Source organism: Aythya marila (assembly GCF_965140915.1).
Source record: "Aythya marila genome assembly, chromosome: 3".
Classification (NCBI taxonomy): Eukaryota; Metazoa; Chordata; class Aves; order Anseriformes; family Anatidae; genus Aythya; species Aythya marila.
The window spans coordinates 94,688,449-94,713,868 of NC_139044.1; the positions used below are offsets into that span (position 1 = coordinate 94,688,449).

Consider the following 25,420-nt stretch of genomic DNA (forward strand, 5'->3'; position numbering starts at 1 on the left):
GCGTTCTCTGATACCGCAGACACAGGGAGCACAGAATATCCCGAGCTGGAAAGGACCCGCAAGGCTCATCGAGTCCAACTCCCAACTTCACACAGCACCACCTGAAAATCAGACCGTGCGTCTGAGCATGTTAAGCGTGTAACAAGTTGGAATCTCATTCTAAATCTGAAATATATACATCTGTCTCAAGAGGAATCTCATTCTAAATCTGAAATATGTATGCGTGTATGTCTCAAGAGGACTCGAGTGCCTCACTGAGGCACTCACTGAGGCCACTTGGCTGTAGCATTAGGGACTATATTGACGAAGCGTGTCGGTGCAGAAGCTCACCCCTGCAGCAGGGGGTGGCCGTTCACCCATTTTTTGTCTTTTCGGCTTCCATTCGTGCCAGGCCCGGCCTGGCTGCTCTCCCTTCCCCCTGCCCCTAGCCACCCAGCCCCTCCACCTCCCTCACCCCCCCGCCGCCCACCCCCTAGCAGAGAGACCGCACACACAAGCCTGACTTCCAAACACCTTTATTCCCCCTCCAGACCAAACAACCGCAATTAACCCACCCCACCACCCCCCTCTGGCCCATCCGAGGCCCCAGCAGCAGCCGAGCCGTGGTACTCCGAGCAGCGGCAGCAGCAGCAGCGGCAGCAGCAGCAGCCGCAGCAGCACCACGCCCGGCCCGGCCCGGCATTGCGGGGCGGAGCGAGCGGCGCCAAGTGCTGAGTCACGGCCCGACGCCGCCATCACGTGTGGCGCCGGGCACGGGCTGGCCGCCGCCGCCGCTTCTTCTGCCGCTGCCCCTCGCCCCGCAGCCCTGCTCCTGTCCTCGTCCCTATCCCCGTCCCTGTCCCTGCCACCCTGCCCGGCCCGGCATGGGGCTGCTGTCGCAGGGCTCGCCGCTGAGCTGGGAGGAGACGCGGCGGCACGCCGAGCACGTGCGGAAGCACGGCATCCTGCAGTTCCTGCACATCTACCGCGCCCTGCGCGACCGCCACAAGGACGTCCTCAAGTGGGGCGACGAGGTGAGCGGCACCCCCTCCCTCCTTCCCTCCCTCCTTCCTTCCTTCCTTCATCCCCCCCCGCCTTCCTCTTCCTCCCTGCCTCTTCCTCCGGCACCGCGCAGGTGCCGCGGGGGGGGCCGCGGGGCTGTAAAACGCCGAAATAATGCGGGGGGGAGGGAGGGGAGAGCCGCGATTAACGCTGTTGTTGGCGTTATCGGAGCCGGGGAGGCTTGGCCTGTCGCGATAGAGCCTGGCGGGGAGAGCTGGGGCCTCGCTCGCTGCCCCCCGACATGCCCTGTCGCCGACATGCCCCGTCCCACCGACAGGCTGCGGGACATCAGCGGGGCACGCACCCGAGCCAAGGAGCCGCTTTCCAGAGGAGAAAGTGAGGTTTTGGGGGCTTTGCGCCATAAGAAGCTGCCCTGTGAGGGGAGTTGCGCTGTGGGGTGGCCGCTGCGTGCTGTAGGGTTTCGCAGCCGGCGCGGTGTGGGTTTGGGATCCTTCAGTACACAGCTGTGAAGTTGGGCTGACAGCCACACACACACACGGGATCGGGAATAAAACCGGAGCTGACGGTGTCCCTGTGGCTCTGAGGGTTAGCTGGAGGGTTTCATCATGCAGCCCAGGTTGATCTGCAAGCAAGCTGGCTCGGCTCAGCTCCCCTCCTCTCCCTGGGGTTCCTGCTCTGAGGAAACAAAGCAGCCGAAAGCTGTGCCCCCATCCAGCTTTTTAGGCTGGCTTTTTTTCCTCGGCACAGCCTCCGCTGTTCCCCTGCGAGATCCAGCAAGTTAACGTAGGGAAAGTAACGGGAACTTGTGGAGGAAAGGGGCGAGTAAGAGTAGAGTGCCCCTTGCAGCAGCAGCTCGTTGTTGGTGAGCCTGGCCGTATGGCAGGGCTGCACCCTGCAAACCTCATCCCAGCCGTGGCAGAGAGCTTACTGAAGCATTTCTGCACGGTAAAGCGTGGTGCTCTTTAACGAGACTCACGTTTTGTCCTGCCCGGGGTGATAGGGCGAAATTTTAGGGGCAGCATGATTTGCTGCCTGCCACACTACACTCCACGAGGAGCTTGGAGCCACGTTCAAAGCAACTGTGAACACTCAGAAGTTCGAGTAACTGGGCTCATAATCTACGCATTACTTTAGCAAATGATACTAATCCTAGGTGTGGCAATTTATCTTTATTCTGCCTTATTGTGCAATTTTTTATGTAACAGCGTTTAGGAGTGTATTAGCATAGCAGAGGCTTGTTGCCTGTCTGCTGCTCTGCGAGCACAGAAACATACCCCTCTCTACAACTTGCTCAGCTGTGCTGTAGGTAGTGGGGAAAACCGTAAACTCATTTTTCGTTTTTCTTGCAAATAGCTAGTTATTAGATAGCCACATTTATATGCCGCTTAGATGATTCAGCTGACTAGCTGGACAATTTTCATTAAAAAGCCTTCTGTGCCCTTCAACCTTCTTGTGTGTAGTCATAGCCCGAGGGTTTGCTCTTGTCTGAAAACCTCTTGAAGATAGAAATCAAGAATGAAGATGACAGGCCTCACATAATGGTAGCGATGAAATCAGGGTAAAGAAAATTACTTTTGTATTCCCAAGACGTTACTGAGACCAGGTTTGGCAAAAGGTACCTTGTTTTACTTTGTTTTTAATGACTGTTAGGAGGAAAACCCAACTTTCATCATGCCTGCTGAGTTTGTCTTCTACTGTAATGTCATTATTTTAAAGATTGTCTAGCTAGTGCCCTTGTAATGCCTTGTAGTAGGAGAACCAAGGGGTTTACCAAAACAATCCTGTTTTCTGGGGGGGTCTCTATGTTTTGGACTGTTTTCTATAACCACAAAGTTCTTGCAACAGTTCTTTGTGTTTTTTTTTGTTTTTTTTTTTTTTTTTTATAAAAAAGCCACAAGTGTAGCACAGAATAAGACTTGCTTAAAAAATCTTCCTAAGGGTCTCTTTGAACCCACGTTTGCAGGTGAAGGTCCTCTGCCTCTTAATCATCCTTCTGCCTCATTTAGTTTCAGACTGATCGTTGGCCTCCCTCTTTATGCTTGGCTTCTCCTGGCTGTGGGAAATACAAAATACTGGGCTATTTTATTATCCCTCATCAAACCCCACCTAGCTATCCATGCCTTAATGCCCACGAAAGTTGGGCAGCAAATAGGTCTGCCAGTACTGTTGCACATTTTCCTCATGTTTCCATCTTTGTTTCCCACACAGCAGTGTCTGCTCATCTGTGGGTTTCCAGAGTAAGGAGTCATTAGATTGTCTTTTATTTTTTTTTTTCCTCATGCAGCAAATGAAAAAAAAATTTAAACCTTTTCAGGGCTGTGTTTTACAAGTCCAGCAGAGGTAGCAGGTACTACGTAAAACAACTAGTTGGGGATGCTTGGCAGATGTTAGTGGTACCTCTTATGGTAAAAACTGTTTTGTTTGGAGCTTTTGAGAGTAAGGCAAAGTCTATGCTGTTGCTTTCCAGCTTTTCTGCTGAAAAACTGGCTCGGGTGCTCGTGCACAGCAAACCTCCTGTGCTGCACAGCACCTCGTGTCTGCTGATTGCATTCCTGCAGCTGACGGATGTTGCTTAAATTTCCCTTTGCAGCTTAATGCGGATGCTGGGATCAGGCAAGTGGAATGGGAGGCTCTCGGCTAACTCAGCTCCATCCTTTGTGCTGTGTGTGCACGTGAGTCTGCAAGGACATCAACGTGCACATGTGCAGGCACACACACGAGTACATGTATGGGATGCTTTAAGTTTTTCTACTCTGTTTAACTGCTAAAAGGGACAGGTTGACTGCTCTGCAGGCTGAATCCCTGTCTGGACTGGGCAGAAGAGTTGGAAAAGAGAAGTTGAAGGGAGCAAATACTGTAGAGAGGAAGGGAGAGCTGCTTCGGTTTGTGGAAGTGTGAAGAAAAGTATGCTAGAGGGAGATCCCCTCAGAAGGAGGGTTGTAGAAAGCAAGCATGGGCAGAACATGGCTTTATTTGAAAGTGTATGTGGATTAAAGGGCAATCTGACTTGCCTGGCCTTGTTCAGTGCAGTTGGACGTAATGACCCTGCTGTGGCATGGGGCTGGCTACTGCCAGCGCTGGGGCACGGAGCATAACAGGCGTCTTCAGCTTGTAGAGAGCTGTTGTCTTTGTGGAAAATTAAGGTGGAATTTGGCCATCTTTAAAATTTGTTTTGATGCTGAATTCCATGAGGCATCGTGAAAAATGTGACACTGCTGCTTGCAAGCTGAAATCTTCCTGACTTTTTTCTTTTTTTTCTTTCTGCATTTGTTTCTTTCTCAGTCCTTTCTTTTATGTTCTTTTGATCTGTACTCTTTCCTTATCTTTCTTCTTACTTTTGATTTACTCTGCTCCTTGTTCATTAGTTTTTTTTAATTATACCGTGAAATGGATTAGAAAAAAAATGACCACTTGCTGCTCAGCACTTCCTAATGCAAGCAGCAAAGCAGCCTTTCTCAGACGCTGCAAGAAGAGAAACCAAAGGCCTCTTACCACAGTGACCCACAGGTATTCCTCCTGGTCAGACAATCTTTAAAGTTTTCTCCTTTTTCCTAAGGAAAGCCTGGGCTGTGAGAAGAGCTCCTTTTCCTTCTGAACGATATTTTTCCCAGGGACCTAGCTACAGCATTAACGTCTTGCTGTTGTTCACAGCCTGTACGTGTTTTTCAGGGCAGCAACAGCAGTGTTCAGTGACACTGCATCACAGCCCGTGGATTTTCAGACTGGTGAAATACTTGTTGCCACTGAAGGACGTGGTGTGGGGTTCAGACGCACACACACTGAGGCTCCTGTTTGATGTCTGTTACTCCTGTAAATCCAGGAGCAGTCCAGGGTGTTCTTAACAGTGATGAATCTAGCTCACCTACTGCAGGAAATAAGTACAGCTCCTGTCCCTAAAACACACAGGTAAAGTTTTGGCTACTGCTCCTCTAAAAGACAATAAAGAGGCCTAGAGAGAGACACACTTGCTCAAAAGTGAATGCAAAGAGGAATTCAGGTGGAGACAAGAAAAGACACTGACTGTTCAAAGGAACAGGTTCAGAGAGCATCACGGTGTGCAGGAAAAGCATTCAGCTTTTCTCATTTTACAAGAAATTTGGGTAAGCTAGTGGAGCAGAAAAGCAGCAGATGTCCTTTTAAGATAATTACGAAGTCTGGGTGTCCTGTGGAATAGGATGCCAAATGATAGCTTTAAAGCTAAGGTGGACACTTAGGTGGATGACAAGCATACAGTTTATCATGTTTTTTATTCAAAACATTTTTTTTATATCCACATGCTGGAAGATATATGTCCATAGCCACTTAGATAATAGTATATATATTGTTTTACATTGAGCCCTTGCCACTTTAAGGGCAATGGCTTCTGGTCTCCCTCTCCCAGCAAAATTCCCCCCACGGAATGCATTTTTCAATTTCTTTCATGCAGAAATTCCCCGCGATGGCCCCCTGCCAGATGCAGCCTGTCTGGATGCCTCTGGATGGTGGCTTTCCTACCCGATGTGCCCACCGCGTGAGGAAGGGCAGCACTTGTGAGCCATTTGGTTATCCCTCATGTGCCTGCCTGATCACACTTCGAGCTTTGACTAGATAAAGGGAGGCTGACGTTGTTTGTTTACAAATAATTTGTGCTTCCTTTATTTTAGAACAAGCAGCAGGTGCGGCTACAATGGATGTGTCGGCTGATAGTTGTTGTACTACCTCTCTGCCCTGCCTTAATCCTGTGGGAAATGCCTAAAGGGAACTGAACCTAAAGCCTCCAGCTCTCAAAACATGCGTGAAGTGATGACTTCTTTTTAGTGGTTGTATTTATGGAAATTACTAACTTCTAAGCATGGGTTTCTGTTAAGTTTCTTTATACCTGGTATTGCTAGAGTGGCCTATCCTGAGCTTAAAACTGCTCAGACTGCAAAAAAGGGGAGCAAACAAACAGGGAGAAAACTGCAAAATACTTAATATCCACAAGTCTAGAGCCATTATGCTGAAGAAAACATAGAAGTTTAGATTTAGAGAGAAAACATCTGAGAAGTTTAGCTCCAGAGCAACAGGAAGGGGCTGGGATTTGGGAAGCTATCCCTGACTACTAAAAATAAAAATAAAAAAACTTGTACATCGTGATATTTTCTTTACCCCAGGCTGATAGGAAAGCAAAAGCAATTCTCAACTCCAATCCTAGCAGATGAAAATGCAGATATATCTATAGGTCCTTTGCCTTACGTCTTTTCCAGTCCTTGTTTCTGCTCATGTTATGCTTCTGCTTTTACTTTTCTTCTATAAACTTCTCTCTATTCGTTTGGAATTGCTTTCATAAAGTTTATTAGTGTAATCCTACTGGTATTGGGCTGAACTAGACTGAATGTTGCAGCAAATAGAAAAAGCATCCCACTGTAAACTAAAGCTAATTTTGCAATTCGTGGAAAACATTTTGGAAGGGTTTTTAATCGCTTGTTTTCCGTAAACAAACTGTAATTTGTCATAAATAGTGACCAAGCCCTGTGACATGCATTGATATCCTCCTCTGCAATCGCGGATCTCAATAAGAGGAATTTTAATTATCCGCTGGTTGTATTTCAGATAGAGAAATACTCTGCTCACAGTGAACTTCCTGCCTTTTGTGGATGTCAAATGAATTGTTATAATCTTGTCGTGGAGTTACTGTCTATTGCTTCAGCATAATTTCGCTTTTGCCACGGGACTTCCTCTTCGTGCTGTGCAGATGCATTGTTTTAGTTAATAGTGTTAGAAAAGCTGAGTAGGAAGGATGAGTACAGGAAGGATTTTTTTGTTTTTATTTTTTTCTCTCTTTGTGATGCAAGAGGAAACTTGGAAGCTTGCAACGTCTTGCTTCACAGTTGGAGAAATGGTTTGCTGTTAGTCTATTAAAACATCTAGCTTGTGTGGATTAGAAAATAGTTGTGCCGAAAACACTTGTGCCTTTTTGTCTTAAATCTAAAATTCTGTGAGTGCCATAAATTTGCTCTTGCTACAGAAATCTAAACGTTATCCTAATCTTTTACAGTCTTACCTCAGATATGACGCAGTGCAGCGGTCAAAGAGGAGGCACCTTGTTCTCTAATGTGCCACATCTTGTTCTGGAGACGCATGCAAAGAGTTATGACCTCTAAATTTAGTTTTCAATAACCCAGCTTCCTGGTTTGTGGTATGTGCAGCGCAGGACATCCTCTAGTTGCGTTCTATCACATGCAAAAGAAGAAAATCTGCAGCCCTGATGTCGGCAAGCGGGAGGGCAGCGGGCAGCAGCACTTCATGGGGGCTGCTTGGGTTGCCTGGGATGAGGAGTGCTGCATCCTCTTCTGTATCTCTGGTCATCTTAGTGTGGTATAAAAGTACTTCAGGTTTGTACAAACTCAATGTAATGAACAGCGGTTATGCTGTTTTTTGTTTGTTTGTTTGTTTGTTTGTTTTTGTTGTTGTTGTTATTGTTATTGGTTTTTAGTGCACAATTTCTGTAGGTTGGTTTCATGGAGAGCTGCAGACTGCTTTGGTTATTGGATTAGCCACTTTGAGTCAGCTTGATCAAAATTAAGCATTTCAGAAAATAAATTTGAGTAGCAGATTAAAAAAAAAAAGTTTTACAACAGAAAATACCCATTGTAATCCTGTGAGCATGGGAGTGCTCTGCATTGTGACAGTGAGCAGTTTGGAGGCTTGCTGATGAGAAATGGGGAGAATGGCTTCTGCTGCGATCCCAGAGTTGTTTTCCTCGTAAGTTCACTCCCTCGGGGGTTAGGCTGTCCTTTGTGGGCCAGTAAACCTTTCATTAAAGGTGCATCATGATCTGGTTATTACTGTGGCTCCACGTTTTATGACAGCAGTGGTGAGAAAATAGCTGTGTTTAAAAAACTCTACATATATTGCAAATACGCATGCTTACGGAAAAACCTACTTTTTGCACTTTAGCACTGAATACTTGTGGTAGAGGTCTTTTGATGAGCAGTCAGGTTATTAAAACTTTATTCTTCTGTAGGCTGTTATTTTAATGATATGTGGCATGTTAATGATGCATTAACTGACCAATAAATGTATCAGGAATTATGTTTTCTTGCTATGATGTAGTTTAATAACTGGTGAAATGAGTTTTGTTTTGTTTGAGGCTCTTGAGAGGAAAGGTTGCCTTTTTATTTATTGTGTACGTAAATATATGAGGCGTACTACGTGAAGAGATGTGAATTAAATGTTCTAGTGGCTTCTGGGAATAGTCAGCAAAAGCCAAGAAAAGTCAGGAAAACCTTAGATCTTTCTTAAAAGCTCCAGGCCAGGGGTGAAGTATGCATAAAGACAGCTGGCATTATAAGGTGACTCCAACAATTGCTTTAGATCCTTGTGGCAGTGGCTGCCCAGTGAAGGCACTGCTAGAGAAGAAAGCATCACTAAGATTTTATTCTAGGAAGAAGGGTCGGCTGTGAGTCATCCAGGACTCTGCTGTGTCTCCAGTGACTCATTTGTGATCAGGTCTAGCCGGAGGCAGGCGATCAGAAGCCCAGGTAAAAGGCGAGTGCACAGGGCTGATTTTCCCAGGAGGATGGACAGGGCAGAGAGCATGCAAACTTGCCCACTTTCCTCTCAAAAGCAGCTCCTTTTCAGGTAACTCTTTTTGACACATCTTCCTCTGGTTTAGAATCTCAGCCTGCTCAGCACCTCATGTCTGACCTTACCGAGCTGCGAGACCAAATTCCTACTTGTGTATTTACATACAGATGTGTCTCATGGCAAATAGTTGGTATGCTAAAAGCACCTGAGTAACTACACTCTGGAGAAAAAGGCTTTTGCCCAAATGTTAGCCAGGCTTTGTTCCTGGTGTACCTGGCATAACGGTGTTAGTTGTGTGCTGGGAGGGGGAGCTGATACTGGGAAACTGGCCGCTGCCCAGGTGTGTATTTGGACAATGATACCCTGTGGGACTTGCATCAGCTTAAGTCCTCCTCAGCTCGTAGCGTTGCTGCTGCTGAAGAGTTGCTGGACGGGTATTTCTTCAGTCTTAAGTAGCGAGTTCTCTGCAGGAAGAATACATGCAATTATGGTCAAATAAAACTCCATGAACTCTAGCACTCAAACACAGCTTTAGACATGCTCGCCCATTTTCAGAGGACTATTAGCTTTCATGTTGCTGCCGGGCAAGTCCAGTAACAACTATTTGGCTTCGTGTGGTGAGAGTGGTTTGGCTCTTCCCCAGTTGAGGGTGATTCAAGGTCTTGTTTGCAGTCATATTTACAGAAGCAGCATTAAGAATTTTGAAAGCCTGACATTTCTCCAGTAGCCAGCTATGAGAAGTAATCCTGACAAATGAAGCAGGGCTATTCTAGGTACTGTCCTGACAGCGAGCTGCTGGTGAAGGCCTCCCTCTTAGAAGACAAGGCCATGGAGTGAAACTGATGTGGAAATATTCTGTAGTTGCAGTATGCTGCAGGTTAGTAGTTGAAGGAAGCTGGTAAAGAACAGGGGTTTTTTTGGCTCAGAGGTAGACCTGTTGCACTTGAATATTATTAATTTTGTATGTAGAATTTATTTGCCATTTGAATGCATTTAACTTTTTCCTAGGCTTGTTGTATATGTGGAGGGATTTACAGCTTTCACTTCACAATCTTCTCGGCCAAGCTCTTGTCCCTCTCCTGGTGAGGTGTCCACCACACTTCTGTGAGCTGGACAGACTCTTGCTGTTCGAAGGGTTTAGGCCACTGAAACCATGTTGTACACCCCTCTGTGCAGGAGGGAGCCAAGTGGCAGGCTTTTTTCTCCTCATGCATCATGTTCTAGCCGGAGAAGAGTGACGTCTAGGGTTTGGTTTGCTTTGGGACAAGAGCCCCAGCTAGACACAAGGATCCGTGGTGTCTGCCTTCCTTACAGTGGCAAGGTGTGCTTCCCTTGCAGATAAACTAGTTAAAAACAGGGAGAAAAGTGAACTATAAAGGAGTCTGGCAAAGCGATGAATTACAAAGGCTGGGTGAAGCCCCACACACTTGGCTTTCAGAGTCAAAGCTCTCATGGGCATACTGATGCTTTCAGCTAGGCCGCAGCTCTCTGAACTTCACTGTGGATAAAAAACATGTGCAAAGTCTGTAAACGAAGAGCTGAAGTTAAATGTAAAAATGTGTGAACTGTGAATTTGTTTCCCTTTTTCTAGCTGGAGGCTAAATCTTTTGATGAGCTTAAATTAAATTCTTCAAGGATGCCCATTCAGTCGGTCCCTCTGTTGGCAAGATACTCTGTGGGTTACTCGGAATCGTTGGCAGCTGTCTGAAGCTTTCTTCTTTTCTCATTAAAATTAATGGCAGATCTTCTGTGTGTGAAGACAACTTTGAAGGTTTAGTCAAATGTTTCCAGAGGCAAGAGTAGCAGTTGTTTCTAAAGCTGTTTGCATAAATGAAATATATTCACTACAGCACTCAGATCATGAAACGTTTTGGTTTCTTTCTTGTTGCCTTCTTGGCTTAATGCTTCTTTACATTCTTTTGGCTAATTTTCTTTTGTGGAACTTTTAAGCTGTATATAATACAGCTTATAGAGAAGTACAGTGTTCACTCTACCAGCTTGTTGTAATTAGATTTGGAGAGGGATTACTGAGATAGGAGGCTAATCACAGGAACATAAATTAGAATAGTGGACAAGTGTTGGCCTTTGGTGTCTCTCAAACACAGCTGCAATTACTCTGCCATGTTTCTGCTTTCAGTCCGTCCTGCAGGCACCACAAGGACTGTGTGGTGGGTTGCCAGGAGGGCAGCAGGCTCAATATACCCTGTCACACGTCTGTCTTTATAACTTGGAGAACTGCAGTTATGTACCTCCACTAGTTCGGGCTGGGTCTAAGCAAGGATAAGTTGGCTGAAGCTTTTCCAAAGCAGGAAGAGATGTGGTAGGAAAACCAGAAGGTGTGAAAAAAGTCCTTTTATATCCCCACTAATCACAGGTCAAGTGTCACTTGAGAGTGAGAGACTGGTACTCAGTAATAACTAAATCAGTGCTCGAGTGCGTTCTGGTTGACTGTTGTCTGCAGTTATCTCGAGTAGATTGTTGTGGCACAATACACACAAACCACAAAACATGCTGCACAAAGAAATAGCGTCTTGCATGGAAACTAGAAATCATTTTTCTTTAGGGGATTAAGATTTGATCTTAAAAAATACTGAGAACATGCATAATTGCTCAATGAGTCCCTGCAGGATTTGTCTAATCAGATTCTGTAGAATTACAAACATTCTCGGGTAATGCTGTTTCAGATTTAATCACAAATCCCAACAGAGGATTACATTCATTGTCACTGCGGCTAGCAACAGCTCTTCTGTGAATGCCAAAGTAACCAAAGACTGGGAAGCCCACAAATCCACTTACAGTGTGCTGGAAAGCACCGCACAAGCTTTCCTGTGCTTTGGCAGCCCGTTTTCCTATACTCACAGACTTCTGTACAAAAACAAGTTGCTGCCAGCTTGGACCCAGCAGCTCCAAAATCTGTGTCGTGGTGAGTCTGAGCCTCTGGCATCGAAGCAGCTGAGTTCAGTAAGTACTGCTGGATGGCATCCTACACAAAGTCAGAAAAAATGACTGAATAGCACAGCACAAAGACTGATAAATTCTAGCAGTGGATTTACAGTTCACAACTCGAGCTTGATGTTTACATTAGATTAGTCGTGAAAGTTGTGGAAGCAGGGGTTTGAGAGCTGCAAACAGAAAGCATTGTGTATCACTGCTGGGCCAGCCAGGAGTTCTCACAGCCCTTGTGATGCATTTCCATGTATGATTTCTGATTTTACTTGGCAGGCAAAGCATCCCCTTCCAAATATGTGTCAGGAAATAGTTATATCAGTAAGTACAGAAGGGTTATAATGTCCAGGTGACTGTCAGGTGGTGCTCTAAAAGGCCTTAAGGGAGTTTTGATAGCAAGTATGCATTGAGATTAGAAGGTTTGAAGTGTGGGTGTTCCGGGTCTGATGGCTTTCAGGTAATCTCTGGGCAAAAACCATTTCCTTCGGATCTGGAGCACAGCACTGGCACCGCTTTCTTTAGCGGCTTCTTGGGTCGAGTTCTCCACCGGTGTGGTGCCAGGAGCAGGTGGAGGTGACAGCCCTGGGGACGTGGAGGGGCAGAGGCCTGGAGCAAGGTGCTGTGGGGTCAGGAAGGCAGGCCGTGGGGCAGGGAGGCAAGAAGGGCCGTGGAAGCAAGGCTGAACCAAGAAAGGGTGGAAGCGCCTGTGCTCTACCAAGAGCTGGAGTGTATTCATGGCAGGGCTGGTGCCGTTCGTTACAACCCTGGGCTTTCTGTGCTGTAATTGAGGCTCTGTGGCTGTAGGCTTTATAGCTCCAACAAGTGGCTGATGTAAATGGACATCCTGTTTTTAAGTGAGGGTTTATCTTTTTTATTTTATTTTATTTTAGTCAGCTGTAGACTGTAACCCATGGGATGACAGAGGCACGCTTGTGGTTAATAGTTTGCATGGTTTAGCAAATAATGCCAATAATGGAGGCAAATGCAAATTCAGAATCTCTGAAGTGAGCACAGTTAAAAACTGAGGATTTTCAAATCAGATTTCAAGGAATTTTCGGTTCTTCATTCAAGATGAAATGAGCAAGCAGCTGTCTTCTTCAGTATTGTTTACCACATTCGTAGTTAGCTATGGTTTTAAGCCTCTCTAGAGGTGAAGTCCAGTCTGACGTCTGTCATCCCTTTATAGCTGATACTTAAATTCATGCGCCAATGAATTTGTGTGTGAAGAAAATGCCATCTTTTAACTGGTTGTTCTGTTTTTATTATTTACAAGGTGGAGTATATGCTAGTAAAATTTGACCATGAGAATAAGAAAGTACGCTTACTGCTGTGTGGCGAAGAAGTTCTTCAGACGCTGCAAGACAAGGGGGAGAAGATAAACCCCAAGTGAGTAGCTGTTTCCTGTTACTTTTTCTTCTTCCCATTATGATACCGTACAGAATTTTGTACAATTAACTTTCAAGTCTGCTCTTTGTAAAACCATAAACCACCGGTACCAATATTTGCAGATTAAACTGGGGTGCAGGAAGTGAAAGGCTCTGAGCGCACCTGCAGGCAGTCCGTGCACCTTTCATGTTATGCCTTGTGAAAATGAAGGGTGTAATGGTGAGCCCACAGAAGCTGCAGTTTCAGTGTTTGTTTTGTCCTGCTCTGGTTTTGTGTCTGTGTGTACTCAGTAATTGTATACCAGACCTTCCTTCCCTGCTGAAGTGCATGTGTACACTGAGCCATGCATCCCTGGCTACAGGAGTGAATGAGGTCTGTGTAAGAGAGCTGCTATCTGTAGGAACACTGTCCTATTTTTGGCAGAAGGCTGGGCGTAAGGTGGCAGGGCAGTTCTTCCCCATCCTCTCCTGTGGAGTTTGCAGTAATAAGTGGATCATATCCCTACTTCAGCTAGCCAGGGAACTGCAAATTCCCTTCTAATTCATGGCACCAGATGTATTTTTCCAAAGCAGAGGAATGAGACCAGAGATACTGAAGTGTTTTGGCTGAAGAGAGCCAGAAGCTTAAAGGAAGTTGGAGAAACTGCTGTGGTGATAAAAGGCCTTTGTGCCCTGAGCCTGTCTGCTCCTTGCTAGGAACGCCTGGTATCCAGCAAGGCTTTCCTATTTTTCTTCCAGGGTAGAGGAGCTGTTGAAAGCCTACAAGAAGCAATTTCTCTTCTTTTAAGACTTTGTGCTTCAAACTATTCATGTACAGAGGAGTGTAGGGACAATGCTGCTCTGCCTTTGTGCTCCATGGAGGTGGGGTGGCTTGTCAGGAAAGAAAGATGCTTTTCAGGGGTTAATGGTGTGCTTAAACTTCATTTCATTTCTTAGCCCAATAAATTTGTGAAATCTGACCAGGTTTCCACAGCCAGTAGGAATAAGAAATGGAGCATAATTTGTGTGGCTTTTTCTGTAGCGTGTTACAACCCCAAGAAACAAAGTTTGAGACAGACACTGAAGCTGTCAGCCCAGGCAGTTTCTGCTTACTGCATTATACACCAGTTCTAGTGGAAAAACTGTACCTTAATTTCTCTCAACTGTCTCCAAGTGATTCCATCCATTTGAAGGTACATCGTACCACTCTACTCCACCAAATAATCAGCTTTAGGAGGTTTTTCTTACAAGTTGCCTTTGTCTGAAATTTATAGTAATAACCTATCTTTTTTGAAGTTGCATAAATACTTAAATAATGCTATTTATTTACTAAAGCCACCCAACGCTCTGGCGACCAGAATATGGAAGCTATATGATTGAAGGGACACCTGGGCAGCCATATGGAGGAACCATGTCTGAATTCAACACTGTACAAGACAACATGAGGAAAAGGAGGCAAGAGGCTGCCTCTGTGCTGAAAGAAAATGAGGCCGTTTGCACTGTGACATCTTTTCCAAGGTGAGATTGTTGTTTGAGAAGTGTAACACCGTCTCCTTATTCTCCATATATGCTTTTTCTCTTTTACTGTATAGCTAAACAGTACAATGAAACTGAGCAAAATATGACTCCACTAAAGTAGTTAATGTTCCAGTCATGTTTTCAAATTTTTTTTATTGCTGTGAGACAGAAATAAATCTGCATCTTTTATATTTTTAAGCTTCTAATCTATGATAGTTTTGCAGTAGGAGAGAAAATTTGATTATTCATAACAAAGTATAGTATGCAGAGTAGCCTGCAATCTTGAATTGATATGGTAAAGGTTTCCATTTACCGATTTTCCAAGCTTTGATCTTTATAAATAGCAGTTCTATAAAACTTGGCTAACCTGATCTATTTTTTAATACTACATATTCACTGAAGCACATGCATACTTCCTTTTATTACTTTGAACACAGTAGAAAAGGAAAGTGATTACCTTTACAAAATGGAGATGTAAAGCTTCTATAGTCCTGTATTTATTGAATCTAGAAAAGGTAGGCCTCTCCTGAGGTCATAACATCCTTACAAAGGGTAGATTTCATCTTATTGTAAGGAGACTCTTGAAAAAGTACATTCAGGATGTTCCTCATTGCCTAGGAGAAACTGAACTTTGTGACTTTCAAACATAATTCTGAGGGGGGATATAATGTGTTCATTTGAACTAGCCTGGTCAGTCAAACGAATGAAGATAATTATGCTTAAAATAGTTCAAAAAAAAAATCTGCAATAAAACAGAAGCATTTGGCCTTACTGGCTGGTTTCTTGTGTAGTACAGAACGCCCTGAATTGTTGCCGGGAGCGTGAACAGTACAAAATGTGATTTAGCAGCGAAAATCAGGTACCAAAATACCTCATGTATTCTACCCTGAGGTCTCTCTATTGATTAAACTATGCTTCTTCTTTATGGGAACTAGACTAGATATGTCTATAGTAATGAGCGCTTTTTTAAACTCCTATAGTAAGCAGTTTTCAGTGTGTTGCAGAATTGCATTTTTGCCCTGCAACCTTACAAAAAGATTACTCCAATAAATTTTGTATAAAAGATTTCACGTCCAGTCTCACAAGGACTAAAGAGATACAGATAAATAGTTTTTACATGACTGTGGAAACAGTACATTAGACTTCATTCAGTAGAAGCTGGCAAATAATATGTACAGTCTGCATATGACTTATCTTTGGAATGATTCATAGTTTCATCCCTCAGAGATTGTTCTCCCTAGGCTGTGTAGGGAGAACATATTTCTTATTTCTGCCTTTAACTGTTTTGCCATTCAAATCCGTGTTTGTTGGAGTCTTGCTAACTTACTTTTCCAGGATTTTTTTTCCTGTTGTTACATCCTCCAAGGCTCCAAAGAGGAGGGTTTTATTTTGATTTTCTTGCTCATATCTCAGCATTTTATGCCTTATAGGTGTAACTTTTTGTTACTTCCTAAGTTTCTCCCATTAGGGGGTTCTTCAAAGTTCCAAAATCACAAATTGCTATGACATTTGCTTGTGTGTAACACATGAAACTACCTCTAATTATTAATTAGGTACATCCTTTTAACAGAGGTGGTTTGTTGGGGGCAGAACTGGGTAAACTACATATGTCAGAAATTGAATGTTAACCAGCAGCATGTAGAGAAACTGAGGCACTGAATGCCAGTGTGTGTCACTATTAATGACAGGTACTAATGCCCTAAAAATATGTGAGCTTACTCTGTATAATGCTGTGAAGTTTCCTAATTTGGCCACTGAAAAGGTCTGCATTTAGTGTTCAGAGATGAAGTAATACATTTTAAAAAATAAGTCTGTTTTAACTACAACAGAAGCCAGCTGTTGACAAGCACTGACCTTTTTATGGTAACTCTTTCTGGCAATTCCAGATGGGTAGGTAACAGTCTTGAAAAGCACTTTAGAAGTAATCAGACTTAGATTCAAGTTTTTAAAAATCCTTTTTTTTTTTTTTTTTTTTTTTTTCCTTTGTATACTGAGATCCTAATCTTAGGTCATCTGACCCTTTTAAAATCACAGTCTGTATTCATTACAACTTGGACTCTCATTGTTGTGTTATATAGGTTAGGGTGTCCTGGATTTACGGTGCCAGAATATAAGCCAACACCAGTAGAAGGAGGAGCTTCAAAATCCCTCTTCTTTCCAGATGAAGCCATCAATAAACATCCTAGGTTTAGGTAAGAGCATTTCAGGAGTCTGAATGAGAAACTGAACTTTTTTTTTCTGTGCTGTAATATTATAGGAATACCTGCAATAGAGAACTACTTGGCTAGCTGCTGCACATGTCCCAAGGACTTGGACAGAGATGGTTGTGATGGTGTATTTTCTGTCAAAGTGACATAAAGTAAACTGTTAAGCTCAAATAACATTATATAGTAGTTCATGCCATTATGGGGCAAAAGGTGTTGATTATGCTACTGCAAAATTGTTTCCAGTTTGAAATCCCATGATTAACCACTTTGTTCACAGTTAATATAGCTCTTATTCAGGTATGTCACAGTCCATTTTATTCCATAAACATCTCGGTGTCCTGAACTTACCCAAGTTACTCTGGAATGGAGCATGAGTGTTGTACTACTTGTATGCTACTTGTATACTACTATACTACTACTTGTGTAGTTCAAGAGGAGCTTTGATTATAAGGATAGGACTTAGGAGAAACAAAATCATGCTGTTTAAAAACTAAGCAATGCCTTTTCACTCACCCTTGTATTCTTCGGGTCAGTAGCCTATTGCTTCTGCCTATTAAGTTCCTCTAAGTGGGTTTGACTTCACTGAAGAAAAATTCAGTGCTGTCTGTTATAGTCTATTGTAAACCAGGGAAAGAAGGGTCCTGAAGGAAAATGCCTAAAACCAATAGGAAGCTGATATTCTGAAATCATGAAAATTAATGAGGAATTAACTCTGAAACTATTTTCATAAAGATAAACCTTTGGATATTGAATTCTTCTTGTTCTAGTACACTGACAAGAAATATCCGGCACCGGAGAGGAGAGAAGGTTGTCATAAATGTACCAAGTGAGTAAATCCAATGTATCCTTTATTCTTCAAAAAAAAAAAAAAAAAAAGAGTTCAGTCTGTTACTCTGAGTTACTGAGTACCTGTGTTTTCCACCCAGTATTTAAAGATAAGAACACGCCGTCACCATTTATCGAAACATTTCCCAATGATGATGGAGAAGCAGCAAAAGCAGCTAAACCAGACTATATCTATATGGATGCTATGGGTTTTGGAATGGGCAACTGCTGTCTTCAGGTAAAATGCATCTGCTTTTGAGATGTAAATGAATGTCGTCTTCCCTAAACTGTTCCCTTTTTTTTTTTTTTTTAAATATTTGCCTTATGTCTAATCACTCTAGCTTAATGTAGTTTGTGTTTTCAGTGTGGCAAAAAGGGAAATCTAGGTTTATTTTCTGTTAATTTTCAAATGGAATTGGAGGCTTTACTTAAAAGGATTTGCTCAAACTAGTCACATCCCATTCACTTGATCAAGTACCTTCTGTTGGAACTCCAACATTTTTCAGGTGTGAAAGATCTTCCACTGACTTCTTTCTTCAGGCATGACCAAAGGGCACAGTGGGAATTAAAACAATCTATCTAGCACAAATGCGTGGGTTTTTTGGTTATTCATTTTGATCTTATTTTTTTTGGCTTTTCCCAATTCTTAGAACAACAAAAACAAAGTGACAAGAAGTTATTGGAACATCTTTAAAAAATAAGTAGCTCTCTTCTGTGTAGTTTCATTTTCTTTACAAGCTATGTTAACTCCTGTGTACACATTCCTCATTCATACATATTTTTAACTACCTACTGAGAGGCCTCCTTCTTATTGCTTGTACCATGAAATCCATGTGGGTAACTGTTTTCTCTCACAGTATACTAGAAGACATTCTGGTTCTTCTTTGCTCCTGTTAATGCATGCCCTATTTTTATTGTTTTCATTCATTTGCCTGAGTTCAGGTACCTTTAGTTTAAATCCAGGTGTTGTATATTGGGAGTGCTTTAATTCTTTCAGTATCTTTTGTTGTTGTGTTTTATATTTCTTAATTATTGCTATAATTTCTCTATCACAGTAACCCAGTGCTAGGGGATGATGGCTTAGGTAACAGCAATGTGTGCAACTGTCAATAAAATCTGCCTGTTGCCACCATTAACTTCGAAGCAGAGTGAGGAAGAGCCTAGTGTTAAGTCCCTAGGGAAAGGAAATTCTCCAAGCTCCTCTTGTTTCACATCACTGCCAGAAATAACCACATTCCAAACAAGTCTCTTTGAGATTAAGAAAGTTTAAAAGGTGCATAGATAAAATGTTTTTGACTGCAGCTAAGTAAGGTTTCCTGTCCATTTGGGTAAACGAGGGAGAATAAGTAGTAAAGTGTAAAAACAGGCAATATTATACACATTTTATTAAGCTTGATACAGCCTGTTTTATACCATCTCTTTTTATTATTTAAGAGCAACAATAGCAATGCAGCCTTAACTTGCAGTCATTGTACGAGATTATTCTAAAATTAGGAATTTAATATATTTTTAAACACTGTTTTACTATTAACCATCCTTAAAATCAATGGTTGAATTCAAATTCAGTACTCTTGTTACCATCAAAGGGAGAATGGAGAAAAAGCTGGTAGGCTCTGTAAGCAGCTGCTTACATATTAACTGTTAATTCTTAATTGCCAACTAGAAGAAAAACATGTGTTCCCCACTTATTTTTTGGAGTTTGTACTATGCAGACTTCCTTTTGTCTTTTTCTCACTACACACCTAGGCTGTGACTTGGCTGAAGGAGTTTTCAAGGTCAGAAATGTCCTGATCGGATCAGTTGGGATCATATGCAGTGATGGTGCAATTCTTGCCAGATGGGGAGAAAGATGATGTCCCCTGCAAGTGTCTAGGCAAAGTGCTGTGCTTCTGCCCTTATTCAGGCTTCATGTGCCAAGCTCGGGAGGTTTTGGATATGGATTTGGATTTTTTTTGAAGCTTACTTGCAGATGAGGAGGACTTTAGTGTCAGATCAAGAATAATGTGTATGGTTTTGGAGACTGTAGATTTGTAATCTGTGGATGAGGAAAATCTGTGTTGAGATTGTGTTTGATGCTGCCCTGAGCAAATTTCACCAAAAGTCGCTAAGAAATCATAGCTTCCCAGGGGCTTATGTGTGGTAGAGCTTCCTTATCATTAATAGCTTATGCAAATAATGCTTCATTTTGTTGTATCCTGGTCTCTAATACAGGCAAAACTGTATTCTTTAAAAACTATAACATACATATTACAGTAGACACACAAATATTTATTTTTCTCAATTGCAGGATCAAACAGAGGCATATTGAAATTAAGACAGCTCTTTAAAAGAGGACTAGCTGTCACATAAAATAAATGTTTCATGTGCAACAGTTTGGCTGTTGTTTTAAATGAGTAGGCTCCTGGCTTGTTTCCTGAATGCACATTATCAGCCCATGTGTATTGTAAATGTTAACTCAGTTTTCTTTGGTTCTGGCAAGTATTTATGTATCTGGTGTCACAGCCTAAGTGCTGCGGTATAAAATGCTTTAGTACACATGGGAAGTGTGGGGAAAGAACCTTGTAACATAAATGCTGCTGGTAGATTATAAAAATTGTTACAACAACTGTCCTTCCTCTCTCTATCAGGTGACATTCCAGGCTTGCAGCATTTCTGAAGCGAGGTATCTCTATGATCAGCTAGCCACAATCTGTCCCATTGTGGTGAGTAATGCACTTCTGTCACATCAGATATTTGTTATGTGCAAGCCACTACGTGTGAAAAATAAAATCAGAATTAAGAGCTTAAATACTAGCAACAAATTTAATACTCTGGGGAAAGCATTGGTGTCTCTTACTATGTTGTCACATTAACAGTATGGTTTATTTAACGATGAAATATGTTTAATGCATCTGAGCTATCACTTTGGATTGCATGTGTATTTGTGTGTTACAGTCTTCCTTAAAGAAAAGTGTGATACCACAAAGCAGAAGATGTCTGTTTCTCCACCTCTACCCTGCTTCCCACATGCAGAAGACTTTAGTTGAATTGCTTTAGAAACAAATTTTGGAGAATCTTCCATGGAAACTTGTTAAAATCGCTCCTTAAACAATTTTCAAAAATTTTAGCTTTGGTCTCATATAATAGATTCACCTTCTGTCCCTTTTGTAAACATGTGGAAATGGGTGTTATAAAGTTTTGCCTTGTTCAGGAAGAACTCCTGCTCTCAGTGAGGTATATTCCAGCTCTGTTGCTAAGATGCCTGGCCGATAAGCTAAACAGAAATAAAATGTTTGCCAAGTGAACTCCCAGGGATTAAAGGAGTGTGCAAGCACAATCCTTGCTGATTTTTTTCTTACGCAATTGCTTCTACCTGTATCAACTTTCTGTTCCTTAAATGCTCATCTGTAGAGGTAGTGCATTTGGAAAGCATAAGCTGTTGTGTCAGTAATACTGACCTTTCGTCTAGGCATTTTATGGAGATAACAATTGAGAGACTATGGTATGGGCTTCATTTACATGCCAAACCGTAGTTTGTACTTCAGTTACTTCTGGACTGGCAAATTTCCCTTCCCTATGGGATTAAGATAGTGTGTTTGGTTCCTTGGCTTGTCCTTTGTGTTCATATCAGGCTGTTTTCTTTCAGATGGCATTGAGTGCTGCATCTCCGTTCTACAGAGGCTATGTGTCTGATATTGATTGTCGCTGGGGAGTAATCTCTGCATCTGTAGATGATCGAACACGAGAAGAGAGGGGGCTGGAGGTAAGTGATTTAAGTAGTAGGTGTCCATTATTTTTTTGTTGTGTGTTGGCTTTTTTTTTTCCAGGCAAAATTTTTTTTAACTTCCTTTATTATCAAATTCTGCCTGTGGTCATCAGAATCCCTAATGAGGGAATGTGGCAGTCGTTGTGGTAAATGCACGAGAGATGGTGCAAACAGTCATCTTGGTTGTACAGCTTATGTTAGCAAATATGTTTTCAGTTAGATATGGAATTCCAGTAAAACTCCACTTTCACTCCTCCACAGCTTGCTAAAAATTGTCCTTCTGTGTTTAAAATTTCCATTTTGTGCTTAAGCCCAAAAGGCAAAAATTGCTTTGAGTTAAATAGTGGGTGATGCTGAGTAATCTAGTAGTGTAAACTGGAGCTACGTGAAGAGAGCCAGTTGCTAGAACTTCAAGAATTGGCATCCAGGACACTTAGGGAATTAAAAACAAGCAAACAAAAATACTAGAAATACTTCTTGAGCTACACAGTTTAAGAATATCTCTAACAATGTGTGTGAATGAAACTGCATCAGTATGTGTTGCAATAGGTATAATAATGCTTTCCAGACAGTCGGGGTAATAATGTTCTGTTGCATCAGGAAAATGTTTCCGTTTAAGACTCATACTTTGAATAATTTTAATTGAGGCTGTAGGATATTTTAAACAGGATAATAATTCTCACATAAGTGTCATTAGTGAGCAAAACTTAGGTAACATTGTTAACAAGCTGTTAAAATATTGTATTCTTAAATTATATAGCCACTGAAGAACAACCATTATAGAATCAGTAAATCCAGATATGATTCCATAGACAGTTATCTATCTGAATGTGGTGAGAAATACAATGACATTGATTTGACAATAGACAAAGATATCTACGAGCACCTAATAAAGGAAGGTAAGTGTTTGCTTCATTATGAGCAGGTTTAGAATTATGCTTGCAGTGTGTGGGGATATTTTTACATTTAACTTTTTGTTTTGATCATGCTTCCCTGATAGTGATTCTACTCAAAGTATCTGTGCATTGTGGTATTGAGAAATTAAAAATAAATAGAATTAGAAACTGTCCCTAATTCCAATTCAGGAAGCTTAGTGTTTCGTGTACTAATGTTTATCTTTGTGGAGAGAGCAGAACTGCATTAGGAAACGTGGCACAGAGTTGCATCAGAAAACGGAAAGAATGGCAGCCACACCAATATCCAGTTGCCACTTCCAAAGGAGAACTTGTTCATTTTTCTCTTTAATCATTTCCTTCCTTCCCAAAGTAATCATTTAAACCTTAACAGGATATGGTGGGTTAAGATAGTATTGCGGAATTGGAATTTTTCATTTTTGGTTCTTATAAATCAAGTTGTTTCCTAGAGCCTGCTTTGCAATGTCTGAAATGTTTCTCCGAATTTTCATTTTGTAGGTATTGACCACCTTTTGGCACAGCATATTGCACACTTGTTCATTCGAGACCCACTGACTTTGTTTGAGGAGAAAATACATCTTGATGATGCAAATGAATCTGATCATTTTGAGGTTGTATCTGATTTAGAGGAATTTAATAGATGTAGAGGTGTGTGTGTGAAATGTTTTATAGTACTGCTTAATTGGAGGATGACTGTTAGCTAAGAATATTTTTTCTTGAGTTTTTCACTTAAGCTACTTGCTTAGCATGTGACTTTGTAGTTGTAAGCACATATTTTTGTTTCACCATTTACTTTGAAGAAGATGATAGCATATTTTATATCCAACAAAATACAAAGGGCCCAAACTAATTATCCCCATTGTTATGGGGAATTGCATTTTTTGTGACTTCCTGAAAACTGTTTTGCATGACTTCTCTGATTCGTGTGTGTGTCTTACATAGATTTATTAAAATCTGTATAATCTTATAATGATTATGAAGTAATAGCTATAGTAATATTGTGTATTTTTACATTTGGATGAATTGATCTCTTATGGAAAGGCCAGCATAATCTCAACACATCCTAGTATCTTTTATGTAATCCTCAAACAAAATAGCATGAGAAAGTACAGCATATCTGCTTCTTGGATGAGTAGTTACATTATAGTTTTTAGGAAGTTGAGCAACTCAGTTTGGAAGCATTTCTCTGTGAAGTTGATGAGCTGTTCTTGGGAAACGACTAAGACAGTAGCTGTTTGTTCATTTTGCTTTGATCTTATAGGTTGATGCATATCTAGACTGACAGATTTTTTTCATGTGCTTTGCAGAACATACAGTCTACAAACTGGCAGACAATGAGATTTAAGCCACCTCCTCCAAATTCGGATATAGGATGGAGAGTGGAATTCAGGCCTATGGAGGTAAGGAAAGAGTCAATACGCACAAAAACACGTTCACTTTTAAGTGGAAGAGTATGGGGCCTGCTGTCATCAAGTATCAGGCCCTTATTACTTATGCTGTGTTTTCTCCCCTCTGAATTGCCAGACGCAAATGAACTGGACAGCAGTGTTTAATCAGACACGGACTGTGGGAATGCGACTGACAGGAGAATCCACTGTAGCACAGCAAAGCATGCTAATGGATTTGGGGTGATGGGGAAAGGAATTAGGCTTGTACTAAAGCTATTGCAAACAAAGAGCCATTTAGTTTCCAGGGACCTTATTTATCCAGTACTTCTGTTGGTACTGAACAATTCCACAGTCACTATTTTGTGTTTTGTAAGTGCTTTTATTTTATAGCTGTCTATTTCAGAGCTGTCTGAACTGAATCCCCTAAGTAGAAATTTAAAAGTTGTTCTGCATTTGTAATTACACAGAGAGCCCAAAGATGCAAGTTATTAGCCTTTTGAAACACAAGTGTGCTTTGGCATTGGATTAAAGGGTTGAGCTTGTTGAAGTGTGTGCACTGCGTTGTGCATTTGAAGGCCTTGATTCCAGTATGTACATCACCATCTCTGCTAGTAGTGTGTGTGTGTGAATACAAGTATCAACATGAGTGCTTGAGTCACACTTTTAAACTCTCCCAGATAGCCATCTAATTCTATGAGCATGTTCCCACTAGAGTAATTCAGTCTCTAATCCTTTCATGTCTAGGTCCAGTTAACAGACTTCGAAAACTCTGCATACGTTGTGTTTGTGGTACTGCTAACCAGAGTGATTCTGTCATACAAACTGGATTTTCTCATTCCTTTGTCCAAGGTAGGTGTGAAAGGTCAGATGTACTAGAGCTAATTGCAAAATATTTGCATTCCAGTTGATTGCTATCCTCTGCAAGCTAGGAATTAATATTTGTACACTTACAGAACAATCATTACTATCACAGAATCACAGAATTTCTAGGTTGGAAGAGACCTCAAGGTCATCGAGTCCAACCTCCAACCTAACGCTAACAGCCCTCCACTAAACCATATCCCTAAGCTCTACATCTAAACGTCTTTTGAAGACTTCCAAGGATGGTGACTCCACCACTTCCCTGGGCAGCCTGTTCCAATGCCTCACAACCCTTTCAGTGAAGAAGTTCTTCCTAACATCTAGCCTAAAACTCCCCTGGCTCAACTTAAACCCATTCCCCCTCGTCCTGTCACCAGGCACGTGGGAGAACAGGCCAACCCCCACCTCGCTACAGCCTCCCTTGAGGTACCTAAAAAGAGCGATAAGGTCGCCCCTGAGCCTCCTCTTCTCCAGGCTGAACAAGCCCAGCTCCCTCAGCCGCTCCTCGTAGGACTTGTTCTCCAGGCCCCTCACCAGCTTCGTCGCCCTTCTCTGCACCCGCTCAAGCACCTCGATGTCCTTCTTGTAGCGAGGGGCCCAAAACTGAACACAGTATCTTTCTTTCAATCAGTTTAAATCTGGACCAATAATTGGCATCAACTTCACTTCTACACTATATTAAAAATACTGCTATCTAATGGCGTTAGGCTTTACAGACAGTTAGCTTTCTCCTATTTGCATTTTATGGCTCCGTTAAAAATGTCTGATGGACCATTATTTATAAACTGTTCACAGAAATTTTTAAGTTATCAGAAGCAAAAATGTCTTACCTATTCTTAGAAGAAATAATCTGAATTTAGCCTTCAGCTTTTAGCAGTAAGAAAATTTGCTGCATCTTCTCTTTGTTCCTCTTACACAAAGCCAAAATATGTTTGCCAAAGGTACTTCAACATAAATGATAAAATTAATTTTTTTCAGGTTGCCAAACTTGACTTTTCCATGTTTGCTTTCCCACCAAGATCCACCTTTCCAGCAGCTTACACAAATTCATGCCTCCTTGTTCTTTCTTCACTTATTCCTTTTGACTTACGTATTTAAAAAT

The 25,420-nt window shown here is 41.9% G+C and overlaps 1 protein-coding gene across 3 annotated transcripts in view; it reads left to right on the top strand.

Annotated features, from left to right (window-relative positions):
• Positions 1–734: 734 nt before the first annotated feature.
• GCLC (glutamate-cysteine ligase catalytic subunit) overlaps positions 735–25,420 on the top strand; it is a 32,574-nt gene continuing 7,888 nt past the window's right edge. For 2 of the 3 annotated variants that reach the window (XM_082758388.1, XM_082758390.1), the window contains exons 1-12: positions 735–1,013; positions 12,770–12,882; positions 14,196–14,378; positions 16,457–16,570; positions 17,353–17,411; positions 17,512–17,648; positions 20,038–20,112; positions 21,036–21,152; positions 21,916–22,054; positions 22,568–22,680; positions 23,377–23,469; positions 24,202–24,306. In XM_082758388.1, the coding sequence (XP_082614514.1) occupies positions 864–1,013; positions 12,770–12,882; positions 14,196–14,378; positions 16,457–16,570; positions 17,353–17,411; positions 17,512–17,648; positions 20,038–20,112; positions 21,036–21,152; positions 21,916–22,054; positions 22,568–22,680; positions 23,377–23,469; positions 24,202–24,306 (1,398 nt within the window). In that variant the 5' untranslated portion in view covers positions 735–863. Of the gene's footprint in view, positions 1,014–6,878; positions 7,356–12,769; positions 12,883–14,195; positions 14,379–16,456; positions 16,571–17,352; positions 17,412–17,511; positions 17,649–20,037; positions 20,113–21,035; positions 21,153–21,915; positions 22,055–22,567; positions 22,681–23,376; positions 23,470–24,201; positions 24,307–25,420 lie in introns of those variants that run through there. The other variant, XM_082758389.1, reaches the window with a different exon arrangement.